The sequence below is a fragment of the Chlorocebus sabaeus genome, chromosome 25, assembly GCF_047675955.1.
Source record: "Chlorocebus sabaeus isolate Y175 chromosome 25, mChlSab1.0.hap1, whole genome shotgun sequence".
Taxonomy (NCBI): Eukaryota; Metazoa; Chordata; class Mammalia; order Primates; family Cercopithecidae; genus Chlorocebus; species Chlorocebus sabaeus.
Window position 1 is genome coordinate 2,593,972 of NC_132928.1, and position 16,439 is coordinate 2,610,410.

The following is a 16,439-nucleotide window of genomic DNA, read 5'->3' on the forward strand; positions in this document are numbered from 1 at the left end:
ACCTCCCTGAGACCTACAGCAATCCCCTTCCTTCGTAACCTCGTGTAAAAACTTCCTAAAGTCTGTCAGTCTGCACCTGAAAAACACCTTTCCTCCATGAAGGGAAGAAAGGTTAGAAGTATTTTCTAGGAGAACAAAGTCGAACAGTGCGACTGGAAACCGGACAGTGACCCACCAGTAAGCTATATATTTCACATTGCAGTGAAGAATATACTTCAACAGTATGTATATGTCTCTGAAACTAAAATATCTTGCCATGTATATGTATAGTTCATTCTAAGGATGTACAATATTAATTCTAATCTTTTCTATTTAATTCCATTCTGTTTAAATTGTTCTGTTTTTTGAGACAGAGTCACTCTGTCACCCCCGCTGGAGTGCAGTGGCGCAATCTCAGCTCACTGCAACCTCCCCTCCTGGGTTCAAGCAATTCTTGTGCCTCAGTCTCCCAAGTAGTTGGTATTACAGGCACACACCACCACACCTAGCTAATTTTTGTATTTTTTCTAGTAGGGATGGGGTTTCACCATGTTGGCCAGGCTGGTCTCAAACTCCTGACCTCAGGTGATTCTCCCACCTCAGCCTCCCAAAGTGCTGAGATTACAGTTAACTTGTTTTTATATGCTGATCCTGATGCATTAAGTTAATTTCACAGTTTTCTAAAGGTTCATAACCTACAGTTTGAAAGGTTCAACTGGGTGAGCTAGAAGGCCCAGAAATCCCCACCAGGGCCAGAACGGCACGTTCTTTCCTGACCTGGCTTCTCTTTCCTCCCACCTTGCCATCTCCAAGCCTGAAACATCACCTGCCAATTGCTTGGGCAACAACATGCGTGTCTCTGAATCATAGCTGTGGGCAATCCTCCAGCACACAGACACCCACAGATGGCTCCATGCATCAGGCAGGTGTCAGCAAAGGCTCCAGAGGCTTCTGATGCTACAAAGCACCCAAGACCAGGGCTTCAACTCCACTAACCCAGGCTCCCTCTGGCTGCCCATAATCCCCTACCCTCTGAGGAGAGCCCTCCACCTTTTTTTCCTACACATCTTCCCATATATAACCATTTCCACATCAGTCTCTGTCTTCCTTAACCCGTCACCCAAAAGGGTCTGACTTCTGCCTGCTTCGCCAGGACTTTATGGTGCTCCACCAGATTCTAATTCACCATCAAGACTTTCATTCTGACCACTTTTCCCAAACAGCCTGCCTTAGCTCTACCGCTTCTCCCCACCCCACAAACACTCCCAGGCGAAGACTGCGCCGATCCTGAAACACGTCAAACTCAGCCTTCCAGGGACAGGCTCACCAAGAGTCTAGAGTGAAGGGAAGAGGGAGGGGACAGAGAAAAGCTACCGATGTGAAAACAGGGTAGCTCCTGCCCTCAAAATCATGCAGAAAGAAGACAGCCTCCATTCAATATTTTAATAAGAAATAATACATGTTACCCAGTGACAAGCCAATATGCAAAGCAGGTAACATGCCAAGTCTTCCAGGGGATAAGGACCATTAGAGGCCATCAGGGCAGTGACTCTAAAACCCATTCTGACAGCAGAACTCAGGAGGGTGTGATATTCTGTGAGGGACTGCTTGAAATGTTGCCCCAGGAAAAGGAAATAAGCAATACTCTTGGCTATCCCATAGATGACACTTCATACTAAATTCCTGAACGGCTAAGTAACAGTGGGTGCCAAATATTAAGGTAACAATTAGGAAAGAAAACCTTACAGTTGAGAAAATTATATCCAGTTAACCAAGTCTGCTCAGCACCTTGGAGAGGGGGGCCATCCATCATGCAATGTCAGAACCCACACATTACCCAGCTCCCAGAATACCAGGCTCTCAGGGAGCACAGTAGTACATGAGCCTCTGCCCAGAACCAGTCTTGAACAAGTAGGATGGGATTTCCAAAAGAGAACAGGCAGGAGCGGAGAACAGCATATATGATGGACGGTGTATGGGAGGAGAAACATAAACCAGAAAAGTGACAAGCAGACCCATGAGGGTGCGTCTCCATGACCCACCCAGCACCAGCACCATCATGGACCACTCAGACCTCTGCTGCCTACAGCCCTGCAACTAACCACTCACCCAAGCTCAGGGTCCAAATCAAGCCACCAAAACTGTGGCTTGCATTAATTATATCACCCTGGAGAACCTACTGAGGACAGCTGAGTGTCAAAGAAATGCAATCCCAGTAACTAACTTACAGTGTACCACAGCAAAGGAGATGGCGCTTTAACAGGAACATCTGGGCCAGCGAATTAGCAGCAGACATGACAAACATGATGTCATCAGAGCAGACACAACTGCTATAAATCTTCACTATAAAATCACCCTTCAACTTGTATAAAAAGAGCGCATGTGTACTGGGCACGATGACTACTCAACCCCCCAAAGAAAAGTACAGAAAAATGGCTTGAAACAGCAGCAGCTGGAGGCCACGGCATCTTGTCACTCCACTCATGAGCCGCAGGCCTGGGGGAACCCAGGGCTCCCTAAATGTCTGGTCCCAAGGGAAAGAAAGCCCTGCTGAGCTGCTGAACAGCCCCAGGGAAGAGCTTTTCCTCACTACCCAGCCTCCTTCCTGAGAGGCCTCCAAAGCAGCGGTAGTGAGCCTGAGGCAGGGGTGAAACAGAGACGCTGCAGACACCGCCTCCAAGCAAGGCCTGCCGAGCAGTCCAAGCTCAGCTCCTGGCATGGCATCGACCCTGTACCAACCCACAGGGAAGAGCCAGGCAGAGCTGGAATCCAGTAACTGAATCATCCTCCCATGAAAAACCCCAGCTCCCCCAACAGCTCATGCAGGGGCAGCTGCCGCCACCTCCTCCCCCAACACCTTCCCTGGGATACTACTGGGTCCCCACCTCCAAGCAGGCCCCATTGTGGTGCCCAGGCAGGGCAGGTGAGGTGGCCCAGGGGCACACAGCCACCTTACCTCCGAAGTTGGCCAGCCGGCCAATCCTCGTCACGGGCACCTTCCGCTCCCGGGCATGCTCACTAAGCTGGAGGGAGACCAGAAAGAGACCTGTGGAATCAGCCAAGGGGACAGGACCAACCTTCAGAGGCTCCTGTTGCCCCCACATCTCCTCTCCACCCCACAGGCAGCATCTCCGCCTGACAGCACACTCCACCAAGAGGAGGCCTCCACGTTCCTAAAAACCCCAGACCACAGCACCCAGGAAAAGTCCCTAGAGCAGGACCCAAGGCCAACACTGCTGTGGGTGGGAGCTACCTCAGCCCTCCAGGGGCCTCCCAGACGTACCGTCTGTTTGTGCTGCTTGTTCTCGGGGCGAGCCTTAGCCTGCCGGGCCTTCTCAATGTCCTCAGCTGTGAGGCCCCCCACAGGGGATTGGTCCTGGTGGAAGAACCTTCGCTGAAAGCCCATGGCAGAGAATGAGTCTCTGGGGTTTGCAAAGAGCCTCCCGTTGGCCCTGCCCAGAGGGGAGGCAGCCTGGCCGGGGAGCCCGGCTTCTCTAAAGGGTCCACTGGCCACGTAGGCAGGAGCTGGGCCCTCGCTGTGGGCATGACCCAGGGGTGGAGGCACTGACTGGTCAGGAGCGGAGGCTGCAGAGAAGTCTGTGGAGGCCCCGGCTGCCTGCGGGACTGAGAAGTGGAACTCCCCTTCTGGGCCATCGAAGTTCTCAACAAAATATTCTTCACGTTTATCCTGACCCTGCAGGGAGCAAAGACCAGCATGAGGACAGCAGGAGTGAACCAGGAGCTCCTCCCTGCCTGTCCCCTGCTGCCTAGGACAGCACACCACCAGGATCCCGCCCCCTCCCACCTCCAGAGATGGCACGGTGCTGCACCCAAGACCCGGCACCCTTCCCAGCCTGGGAGCCGAGACCTGGGCTCCAGCCCTGCTTCTGTTGGGGCTCTGCTGTGTGGTCCTAGGTGGGACACTGAGCACCTACTGTGTGCCCAGCCGGGGCCAGGCCAGGTGCACACTACGCCCGCAGCGGTCTCCTCGCTTATAAAACAGGGCCAAGGAGGCCTCCAGGGCTTTGGAGATGGTAAACCAGGGCACAAACGACAGGGAAAGCTCTGAGAAGTGAACACACAGCCTAAGGCCAGCAAGGGGTGAGGGAAGCATACCGATGGGCCCACCTAAGTCCACAGCTCACTGCAGACATGGATGCCACCGGCCAGCCGGAGTGTGCATGTAAGAGATTTTCACTGGAGAGGTGGTCACAACCAGGACTAGGCCTGGCCGTCCCTAGGAGTTCAGGGCTCAGGGAAATGGAGGGGCAGGGGAGAGGATACGCCGTGTGTTCTTTGTGACGGTCACCAGGGCCTGAGCTTCGGGCCCAGGTCCTTTCTGCTTCTGAACCAAGAGTGACCTTGAGTGAGCTCCTGACCCTTCTCTGCTACTTCCTCATCTGAAAATAGGGCTCCTCACAGTCATAGTTACTGGAGGCCATAGACAGGGCCAGGAAACAGCACCCAGGAGCCTATAATTAGAACAGCACCAGCTTCTGGAGGGAGACCAGTGGCCTGGATTCCCAGCTTCATCTGAAAGGAGTGAAATGCGCAGGCAGCCACGTGCTGCCTGCAGGGTACGCAGACAGCAGGAGACCCAAGCCTCTCGCTCTGCTGTCTAAGATGTCACAGGATGGGAGGGAGGAAAGAGACAGGTTGTTACACTCACTTCAAAAACAGGAAACTGAGGCAAAGATGGCTGATGTGCTGGTGAAGGTCACCAGGCAGCAAATGACAGAGCCAGGATCCAACACCAGGCTGGCCCTGCTGGCTGCAACACTATTCTCAGAGTAGAAACAAGTTGTATTTAAGTCAGTGCAGTGGCTCACACCTGTAATCCCAGCACTTTGGGAGGCGGGAGGATCACCTGAGGTCAGGAGTTCAAGACCACCCTGGCCAACATGGTGAAACCACATCTCTACTAAAAATACAAAAATTAGCCAGGTGCAGTGGCAGGCACCTGTAATCTCAGCTACTCGGGAGACTGAGGAAGGAGAATTGCTTGAATCTGGGAGGCGGAGGTTGCAGTGTGCTGAGATTGCACTGCTGCACTCCAGCCTGGGTGACGGAGCAAGACTCCATCTCAAAAAAAAAAAAAAAAAAAACCCACAGACATCATATTTAAATTCACAGAGCCCCCGGGAAAGCCTTGCCATGAGGAAGCCTAGACAAGGCCCTCCTTCTGCCCTATCGCTCCCATATGGTCCCCTGGCCCTGTGCTACTAACACCTGTCGGTGTCACTGTGGAAGCCCAAGGCCAGTGGGGGGTCCCCAGGACCCCGAGGGGACCCGGGCTCAGTAAGTATCTGCTGAACGAATGCAGGAGCAACCTTGACGGGCTGGAGGGAGACAGGCTCCTGGAGTCCGTGACCTTCCTCCCCTCAGCAAGAAGGGAGACAGTGAAAAGCGAAGCACTGAGGGAGTGAATGGCAGTGCACCGCGGGTGGCCACCCTGCTCCGGGCAGCCACCCTGCTCTGAGGGAGTGAATGGCAGCGCACCGCGGGCGGCCACCCTGCTCTGAGGGAGTGAATGGCAGCGCACCGTGGGCGGCCACCCTGCTCTGAGGGAGTGAATGGCAGCGCACCGTGGGCGGCCACCCTGCTCTGAGGGAGTGAATGGCAGTGCACCGCGGGTGGCCACCCTGCTCCGGGCAGCCACTCTGCTCTAAGGGAGTGAATGGCAGTGCACCGCGGGCGGCCACCCTGCTCTGAGGGAGTGAATGGCAGCGCACCGCGGGCGGCCACCCTGCTCTGAGGGAGTGAATGGCAGTGCACTGTGGGCAGCCACCCTGCTCCGGTGCCTACCCTGCCCCGGTGCCTCCTGGGTGGTGTGGCTCATCACTCACCCCTACCTCCCAGTGACTGAGGGGGAGGCCCTGCCCCTTCCAGACACACTTCAGGAGCAGAGGGTTGGAGAGTGCCTGATCTGGAGGCCCCGCTCGCATTATGACTAAGGCCTGCCCAGGCTGTCTCACTTCTGGGCAGGCCCGAGTAAGCTGGGCAAAACACCCAAGTTTTGAGTGTCCCACTTTCTGAGTGTCCCACGGGCAAAACACCCAAGAGTGAGGCCAAGGCCCCACACTGAGGCACCGAACCAGGCAAGGGGAGGGCAAGAGCACGGAGTCCAGGCTGGGAGGGGACAAGAATTCTGGTCCTATCACTGTTATGAGTCCTGCAGCCAATTGCTTCGTCTCAGTTTCCTCATCTGAGAAATGGGGGTGACGGTCCAGGCCGGCCCCCATCCCAGGACAGCAGTGAGGCTTGGAGGAGAGCACAGATGTGAGGACTTCTGAACATTAAAGGCAGGCATGCTCGGTGACAGAGCCACTGTATCACTGCGGGATCCTCCCAGAGCGGCAAGGAAGGGCCTGCGGGTCCTAAACCTGAGATTGAGACGCCTGGGGGCTGCAACAGCCTCACAGCCTGCAGGAGGGCAGTGACCTTTGTCTAAAAATCAGCCATCCACAGAAGAGATGTGGAAGGAGAGAGGCTGTGACACAACCTCCAATGCACACATGCCTAAGGACACACACAGGTGCTCGCACACAACAGGCACACAAACACCCCCCAATCCCATCTCCCTGACTGTCAGGAAAGTTGCTGGCGACTGTGCAAGGTGACGCCATGGTGGGCAGCGCTCTGCTGTAGCCAGCCCTGTTTATAGTCACCTCTCCAGCACACGATTTCACTAAAAACCACCCCCTGGAGTAAGATGACCTTGGCACAAAAGGTCATCTCTACCCCTAGATGGCACAGGGATGAGAGAGAGGCTGGAGACAAAGTTGCTTTTGGAAGGGCTGTGCCAGCTGCCACCCAGGAAAGGAGAGCCCCCAGTGAGAAGCCCCGAGACCCTCAGCAAACTGAAGGAGAAAAATGAGGTCGGGCCTTGGCGGAGGCTCAGCAGGCTCAGTGGGAAGGGCCTTCGAAGGCTGAGCCAAGCTGATGGACACCCGGGCCCCGGTAAAAACTGCATGTGTATGTCTCCAAAGAGCACGCGTTGAAACCTAGCCCCTAGTGTGACAGTATTGGGAGGTGGGGCCTTTGGGAAGTAATTAAGTCATGAGGATAGAGCCCTCCTCAATAGGATTGATGCCCTCATAACAGAGGCTCCAGAGAGCAGCCCTGCCCTCCTCCTGCCCTATGAGGACACAGTGAGAAGATGGCCATCTACGGATTAGGAAACGGGCCCTCACCAGACACTGAATTTTCTGGCACCTTAATACTGGACTTTCCAGCCTCTAGAACTTTGAGAAATAAATGTGCGTTAAGCTACCAGTCTATGGAATTTTGTTATAGTTGCCACCGCCTCACACAGGGGCCCTGTCCTACCCTGGAAGGACTGTGGGACACATTAGCTGGTGGGCCCTCAGGCCCTGGCCACCACAGACCAGTTGCCATGGTCACGGCCCTTGGTCTCCTCCAGAGCTCCAGGTCCCGCCCTCTTCCTGCCAGCACCCCTCCCACTGCCAGGCCCTCTTACCTGTACCTTCCCCAAGAACATGCCAATCTGCTCCACAGCCGTGGACTGCAGGGCCCTGGCCGCCATGATCAGCTCCCCTCCGATGCCCAAGTGCTGCAGGTGGGTTTCCACGGCTGCCTGGGTCAGCTTGACAAGGCCTTTGGCCACCATGATGGTGTCTCCTAATATGGTAGCCATCCTTTGGGGCTGAAAAAAAGGAGGCCAAGTCAGGGGAGGCCCCGGGCCTCTGCAGGCCAAACCCACACTACCAACTCCACACAAAACTCTGAGCAGAAAGTCCAGAGGGCTGGTTTTTCCACTGATCTCCCCTTCTGCTAAGAGATAAGAAAGGGCCCAGGGCTCAAGGGAGACTCCACGTGACTCTGGACACTCCAGGGGAATAGAGCAGAATAAAGACCATTGAGTCGGTGGTGCAGTGTGCTCGCTGCTTCCCACACATTTCCTCTCCTGGGCCTCACAAGCACCCTACGGAAAACCTGAGGCACGGACAGGTGGTGTGATTCATGATTCACAGCAGAACCAGGGCTTGAGTCAGGCGCACAGACTCCTAGTCTAGGGTTCTTCCCTCTGGACCAAAACTGCCTATTGGGACAGGAGCATCCAACTCCCAAAGAACTTCCCTGCAAGGTCCAGGGGACCACTCACAGCATTGGTGCTCCAACCCGAACCCTCAGGGGCTGAGGCTGCCTGTCCCTGCCCAGCTGCCGTTGCTCTGCCCAGTGAGGCCTGTGACAGATATCCACAGACCAAGGGACAACCAGAGCCCCTCCCTGACTCCTCAGGGTCGGCCCACCCTCAGCTTCAACTATTCACCAAACCGATGTTTTCAAACTGCAGTCCAGACCCACAGTGCAATCAATTTGGAAGATCCTAACCACCATTCAAAAGAAATGAACAACCAGCACCACCACCAAGCACCACTACCACCACCACCACCACCACCAAGCATCACCACCATTGCCACCACCACCACCACCACCAAGTACCAGCACCAAGTACCACTACCACCACCACCACCACCAAGCACCACCACCGCCACCAAGTACCACTGCCATCACCACCAAGTACCACCACCACCACCAAGTACTGCCACCACCACCAAGTACCATCACCAGGACCACCATCAAGTACCATCACCACGACCACCACCAAGCACCAACACCACCAAGTGCCATCACCACCACACCACCAAGCACCACCACATGATGCAAAATCAAAAAGGAAGCATCAAGGAGCACTGTGAGTAGCTTTCTTAGTTCACATGTCCTACTTTCAAAGTGGCAAATAAATAAGCCATCTAAAAAAGTACACACTGAACAGTACTTAGTTGTGCCTTTCTTCCTACCTAAACAGTTGCATCCTACATACCCAGTGAACTCCCAACTGGTGCCAAGTCCCACCCCAGACAGTGGTGCCAGAGCCAGGAAGCAGAGATGGTGAGCGCCCACTCTTCTGGAAGGAGGGCCTGATGAGGGGAACACCCTACAGATATATGGCCCTGCAAACTGGGAGGCAAAACCTGTTCTTCTCAAATCAATAAACACTGCTAAAAAACAGATGTTGCTAATAAACACAGTCTGTCATTTGTGAGCACAATAACATGTAGACTCATTTCAAAACCACAGCCTGTATCTACCCGCCTTTGACAAATATTGCTGACCTACTGTTCAGGGTCCCCACCTACACCTCCCCTTACCATACAAAGTGAACCCTTTACACCTCATCAATATCACGTACCTTTTTTTTTTTTTTTAGGAGAGGGGTCTCACTATGTTGCCTGGGCTGGAGTGCCATGGCTGTTTACAGGCATAATTGTGGCACCCTATAGCCTCAAATTCCAAGGCTCAAGTGATGCTCCCACCTCAGGCTCTCAAGCAGCTGGGATTACAGGTCCGTACTACCATGCCAGCTTAACACCAGGTATTTTTCTGCAAGGGAGTCTCTGCTCTCATAGAAGTAGAAAGGAGGGAAGGGGAATAACTACCAGAAGGAAACATCTATCCAGAACTTTTCTCACCTTCTGCTTTCAAAAATTAGGTCTTAAAACCCTACTTCTAATGCACCACAATCCCAAAGTGCCTCATAATTCAACGATCCCACAATTTCACTGCAAATCCCTTCCAGGGCTGCACCAAGAACCAGGCACACAGTTACACCAGGAGGTATTTTCATCATGATTTTAAAGAAATAAAAGCCCCCAAACACATGTAATACACAAGTTAAAAATCCTATCAGCATCGTGATTTCATCTGCAAGTACCCAACCCTCACTAGGAACACCAGTCTCCCACCCACCCTACTTCTTCCTGCAACTCCATGAGCATGTTTTTGGGGTCTCGCCTGTAAGTAACAGAAATGGAGTGTTTGGGCTCTGTGCCTCCTTGGTATAGCGGACTCCTGAAGGCCTCCGTGTGCCTGCCTGCTCTCCTCTGAGGAGGGGACAGCCAAAAGAGTGGCCACAAATAATAAAGCAGTGGAGGTGGGAGACAGGTGCTCATGTTTGGGAGTGTCCACTAGCCAGGCACGAAACCAAAATAAAAAGTCATCCAGAAGTTCCTTCAACACAAGTTCACTGACCTCTCCCAGTGCTCCAGGCTAGTTCCTGCAGGCCCCGGATGAACCTGCCCTGGCCCAGGGCTCATGGCAGCGTGGCAGGCCCGTACCTCTATAATGGGCACAGATACCAGGAAGACAGCTGGAGGCCAACTGATGCTGACACGCCAGGATCACAGGCAGAGTGGAAGAGATGACCTGGAGCTGGGACATGGGGCTCCAAGCCCACCCCCACCAGCTGCTGCTGCCCAGTATGCGGCTCGACCTCTTCCATCCCCCCTCAGTAGCTCAGTTCGGAAGGGCTCTGGGTGCCTCATCAGGCCCCTTTTCTGGTCCTAAGGTGCTAAACTGCTCTGACGGACTTTTGTGGGGTTGACAGTCTTTTTGATTTATTTGGGGGGCATAATGGTTGCTTTTGGCTATCCTATGGCAATGGCTACTGAGGAGTATCCTGAAACATGAGATCAAATATTGACATCTGAGGGGCTTTATTATTAGGACTATTAATGGAGTTGATGCTGGTTCAGTAGTTGAGCACGATGGAGTGGGGATCACGGTTGAAGTAAATAAATGTCTTTATTGAAGTGTCTAGAGAGAGAAAGAACCATGATACATGCAGCTTCCCAACCCCAGGGACAGGGGTTGAGAAAGCTGCACAAGGCTGTGTTCCCACCACGGGAGGGCGTTTTCTGGCCAAACTTTCACTGTCTGACCTTTCCGGGACACCGTCTCGCTCACGCTGGAGACGAGGCTCCAACTTGGGGATCCTGACCTGCACATGAGCTGGTAATTATCTGGGTCATGGGGACCTTCAAATCTAGTCTCCGAAACTAAAAGACACACCCACGGGCTAACTGGCCAGATACAAGAAGATATATCAATAGGAAAATGAGTTGTGTCCTTTTTTAAAATGAATTCAACAGGCAATCCTGATAGACAGCAGATGAGAGTATCACACACTGTACACTCAGGACCCACCGGGAGGAAGGAATTTTACTCTGAGGATGCCATATACACGCCAAGTCCCCCCTTCAGAGCCAGAACTCACCGTCTGTCATTCATCTCCTCTGAGACAGCAGGCCAGGGACATTGTCTGCATTACCAAGCCGCTGTTCAATCTCCTCCGTAAATACAGAGTGTGGCATTATCAACCAGCTCCTCCCCAGCAACGCATGGTATGTGTTCTCTCTAAAAGCCAAGGACCCACCATCCTCGGGTCTCTTGCAGTCATATCTGCCACCGAAGTCTCAACATGACTGGTATAAGAAGCCAGAAGCAAGTGGCACAAAAGGCCTTTCTTCTGGGCAAAGTGTGAACCAGGGAGAGTGGGGGCCAGGGAAAGTGTGAATCAGGGAGAGTGGGAGCCAGGGAGAGTGGGAGCCAGGGAGAGCGGTAGCCAGGGAGAGCAGGAACCAGGGAGTGCGGGAGCCAGGGAGAGTGTGAACCAGGGAGAGCGGGAGCCAGGGAGAGCAAGAACCAGGGAGTGCAGGAGCCAGGGAGAGTGTGAACCAGGGAGAGCGGGAGCCAGGGAGAGCAGGAACCAGGGAGTGCGGGAGCCAGGGAGAGTGTGAACCAGGGAGAGCAGGAACCAGGGAGTGCGGGAGCCAGGGAGAGTGTGAACCAGGGAGAGTGGGGGCCAGGGAGAGCGGGAGCCAGGGAGAGCGGGAGCCAGGGAGAGTGTGAACCAGGGAGAGCGGAAGCCAGGGAGTGCGGGAGCCAGGGAGAGTGTGAACCAGGGAGAGCGGGAGCCAGGGAGTGCGAGAGCCAGGGAGAGTGTGAACCAGGGAGAGCGGGAGCCAGGGAGAGTGTGAACCAGGGAGAGCGGAAGCCAGAGAGTGCGGGAGCCAGGGAGAGTGTGAACCAGGGAGAGCGGGAGCCAGGGAGAGCGGGAGCCAGGGAGAGCGGGAGCCAGGGAGAGTGTGAACCAGGGAGAGCGGAAGCCAGGGAGTGCGGGAGCCAGGGAGAGTGTGAACCAGGGAGAGCGGAAGCCAGGGAGTGCGGGAGCCAGGGAGAGTGTGAACCAGGGAGGGCGGGAGCCAGGGAGAGCGGGAGCCAGGGAGAGTGTGAACTAGGGAGAGCGGGAGCCAGGGAGTGCGGGAGCCAGGGAGAGTGTGAACCAGGGAGAGCGGGAGCCAGGGAGAGTGGGAGCCAGGGAGAGCGGGAGCCAGGCAGAGTGGGAGTCAAGAAGAGTGAACCAGGGAGAGTAGGAGCCAGGGAGAGTGTGAACCAGGGAGAGTGTGAACCAGGGAGAGTGGGAGCCAGGGAGAGCGGGAGCCAGGCAGAGTGGGAGTCAAGAAGAGTGAACCAGGGAGAGTGTGAACCAGGGAGAGTGTGAACCAGGGAGAGCGGGAGCCAGGGAGAGCGGGAGCCAGGGAGAGCGGGAGCCAGGGAGTGCGGGAGCCAGGGAGAGTGTGAACCAGGGAGAGCGGGAACCAGGGAGTGCGGGAGCCAGGGAGAGCGTGAACCAGGGAGAGCGGGAGCCAGGGAGAGCGGGAGCCAGGGAGAGTGTGAACCAGGGAGAGCGGAAGCCAGGGAGTGCAGGAGCCAGGGAGAGTGTGAACCAGGGAGAGCGGGAGCCAGGGAGTGCAGGAGCCAGGGAGAGTGTGAACCAGGGAGAGCGGGAGCCAGGGAGTGCGGGAGCCAGGGAGAGTGTGAACCAGGGAGAGCGGGAGCCAGGGAGAGTGTGAACCAGGGAGAGCGGAAGCCAGGGAGTGCGGGAGCCAGGGAGAGTGTGAACCAGGGAGAGCGGGAGCCAGGGAGAGCGGGAGCCAGGGAGAGTGTGAACCAGGGAGAGCGGGAACCAGGGAGTGCGGGAGCCAGGGAGAGTGTGAACCAGGGAGAGCGGGAGCCAGGGAGAGTGGGAGCCAGGGAGAGTGTGAACCAGGGAGAGTGGGAGCCAGGGAGAGTGGGAGCCAGGCAGAGTGGGAGTCAAGAAGAGTGAACCAGGGAGAGTAGGAGCCAGGGAGAGTGTGAACCAGGGAGAGCCGGAGCCAGGGAGAGTGGGAGCCAGGGAGAGCGGGAGCCAGGCAGAGTGGGAGTCAAGAAGAGTGAACCAGGGAGAGCAGGAACCAGGGAGAGTGTGAACCAGGGAGAGTGTGAACCAGGGAGAGCGGGAGCCAGGGAGAGCGGGAGCCAGGCAGAGTGGGAGTCAAGAAGAGTGAACCAGGGAGAGTAGGAGCCAGGGAGAGTGGGAGTCAGGGAGAGTCCATGCTGAGAAGCCTTCCCCAGGGCAGCTATCCGCTGCAAGCCTAGCATCCCAACCACCTATAGGTACCTCCTATAGGAAGTGTGTCCCAAACTGACCTTACCACCCCCACCTCATCCTCCCAGGGCTCCCACCCTGAGGAATGCGGCTGCCACACACTTCTTTCAAGCCTCCTCCCCTGCCCTTGAGCATCTGATATTCCCACTGGGTGATGCAGCAGTCGTTTACCGTGGCTCTGCCCTTCCCTCCACTGCCTTTAGGTTCCAGCCAGGCCAACCCATTCCTGGAACCAGAGAGGTTTCCTCCTGCAGGCCTGTGCACAGGGGGCACACCTCCTCTCCTCCTCCCAGATCTCAGCACCAACATCACCTCTTCTGGGAAGGCTTCCCCACATGCCTCCCAGCACCCTGTGCCCATCCCCTCCAGCGCAGCAGTAACCACTTCCTGAATCTGCCTAACTCTCTTCCCAGTCAGATGTCAGCCACAGGACAAGGACCACAAGGACCATCAGCCACAGGACAAGGACCACATCTGTCTTCCCCCTCTCTCCAGCACCAAGCACCATGCTCAGGATTGAGCAGACAGGTCATCAATATGTGTCAAAGGAAATGAACTCAGTTGGTCCCTCCAAAGTTTGAGAAAGCCTGCTATTCTCTGGCTGGCTCACACCTGCTGGCAAATTTTACTCCACATACAGAATCAACGGCCTCTCAGGAGGCTGGTCTGAGGCACTGGTCCTAAAGCTGCTGTGAACGTCTCAATCACCTTAAGACTAGTCCAGAGTGCTGGGCCATACCCCTAAGGGTTCCGTCTCAGCAGGTCTGGGGTGGGGCCCGGGAATCTGCATCTCTAACAAGTTCCCAGGTGCTGCTGACACTGCAGGTCCCAGGAACTTACTTTGAGAACCCCAGTTCTGGAGGAAGAGAGGGAAGGGGAGTAGAGGGAGACCATGCCTATGGCCAGGCAGGACGCCTCCATGGGGACCCTTTCCTAAGAGTCCCCCTGCAACCCTCTTCCCAAGAGTCTGGCTTTGCCCTTAGGTAGAAGTCTTCCACCTGCCCCTTCTTTTTCCATTATTCTTCAAGAAACGAAAAAAGGATATCAAAAGTGAATGAGCTTAGAGACCGTGACCCACAGAGCAGACCTCCAAAGGCTGTCAAGACTGTCACTTCAAGGACGCTTTGGCAAGGACTGTTTAATGATATTCAGGACACCCTGAGGGGCTGGCAGTGGCCTTCTGCTCCCTGCCCAGCCAAGAACCGTCTTTTCACTTTGGGCATGAACATTCTCGATTTCTAGCCTATATGGTCACTGAAACATTCCTTTACATCCCTTTTTTACCCTTAGAAAAAGAAAACAATTGACTGTATCCTAAAAGACTACAAGAATGTAAGTGTTGGGGCAAAGACTTCAAACTTCTGAACCAAACTCCATGAGTCTCTTTAGATGTAACCTTCAACCCAGTCTTTACGATCACACACCAGGGAGCATCACTCAACCATCTCAGGCAACTCCCGGCTTCTATCAGTAGGGGCTCTGTCAGTAGGTCCTGAAATATCCTCACCTGCTAACAGTTTTCAAAGACAACTGAACACATGAAGAACTCAGGAGATGAGAAAGAGGGAAAAAGCCTCCGTCCTTCCCCTGTCAGTGAGCCCAGTGCAGGCCTCTTGAGTGAGGCCTTCACAGTGGGAACCCTGGAGCCTGTACTCAAGAGTCTACCCCAGGGCTGAGCTCTCAGAGCTGGCCCCAAAGAGCACATCTCCTAGGAAGTCCCCTCTCCCCTTCTCCTCAGGCCCTGCCTGCCAAAACCTGTAAAATTACATCTCCCTGAAAATGGATGTGAACATTCACTACGAGAATATAAACATCACAACCTTGCCTAAGATTAGTTAGCTAAACGGTGGAATATTCATAGAAGGGCATGCCACACAGTCATTGAAAATGACACTGTGGGCTGGGCACAGTGGCTCATGCCTGTAATCCCAGCACTTTGGGAGGCCAAGGCAGGTGGATCACGAAGTCAGGAGTTTAAGACCAGCCTAACCAACATGCTGAAAGCCCATCTCTACTAAAAATACAAAAGTTATCCAAGCATGGTGGCATGCGCCTGTAATCCCAGCTACTCGGGAGGCTGAAGCAGGAGGATGGCTTGAACCCAGGAGGCGGAGGTTGCAGTGAGCCGAGATCATGCCACTGTACTCCAGCCTGGGAGACAGAGCCAGACTCCATCTCAATCAATCAATCAATCAATCAATAAAATAACACTGCACAAGGTGTTAATTATTGACAAATAAGAAAGTGTATTATATATTGCCGGGAAATAAAAAGCAGGTCACAAAACTATCATCTTTCCTTTTGGAGCAAGAAAGAAGGGAGGGAGGTGACAGGAAGCAAAAACAGGAACACTGCTTTTCACAGAGTGGTGGGAAGACAAATCTTTCCACAGCCTTTGTACCTGTATCTATATTTTCTAAAATATTCTACGAAGAACATGAACTACTTTTACAATATAAGATAAATGCTATAAAAATAATATCAGGTTGGGTGAAGTGGCACACACCTGTAATCCCAGCACTTTGTAAGGCCAAGGTGGGAAGATTGCTTGAAGCCAGGAGTTTAAGACCAACCCAAGAAACACAGGGGCATCCCCATTTCTACAAACAAAAAAGTTAGCCAGGTGTGGTGGTGCACCTGTAGTCTCAGCTACTCAGAAGACTGAGGTGGGAGGATCGCTTGAGCCCAGGGATTTGAGGCTGCAGTGAGCTATGATCACACGACTGCACTCCAGCCTGGGTAACAGAGCAAGAAGACCCTGTCTCAAAACAATAAAATAAAAGATAAATAAAATAAAAATAATCTTAAATATGTTTTGTTAAAATTTTAAAAAGTAAGCAAGCACACAAATGTATTCCCCAACCCCTAAGTGCTTGTCCAGAGCAGAATGAGCGAGGGTTAGGCAGGAGACTGGAATGGCATAAACATTGCCTCTCCTTGTTTAGCCACTGTCCTTCATCAGAAGACAACTGCTCCTAACAGGCCACCAGGTGGATGGAATGTGGCACCTCCACTTTGGAGAGAAAGGCTCAACTGCCCTTCTCGGGACACTGGGGGAAAAAACCACTTGGAACAAGCAGTGGGTCCGCCTGCCTTCCCTAATGTTGGCCTCTGGGTTAAAAGATGGAAATAATGAAAGGGTGCTTACCCCTGATCCTCCAAAAAA

General features: G+C 54.1%; 1 protein-coding gene across 3 annotated transcripts in view; it reads right to left on the bottom strand.

Moving 5' to 3' along the window:
* Nucleotides 1-16,439, bottom strand: part of COQ8A (coenzyme Q8A) — a 52,136-nt gene that overhangs the window by 22,815 nt on the left and 12,882 nt on the right. For all 3 annotated transcript variants that reach the window (XM_007988251.3, XM_007988249.3, XM_007988250.3), the window contains exons 2-4: nt 7,460-7,645; nt 3,263-3,673; nt 2,936-3,002 (exon numbers count right to left, since the gene is read on the bottom strand). In XM_007988251.3, coding sequence (XP_007986442.1) covers nt 2,936-3,002; nt 3,263-3,673; nt 7,460-7,636 — 655 coding nt within the window. In that variant the 5' untranslated portion in view covers nt 7,637-7,645. The remainder of the gene's footprint in view (nt 1-2,935; nt 3,003-3,262; nt 3,674-7,459; nt 7,646-16,439) is intronic.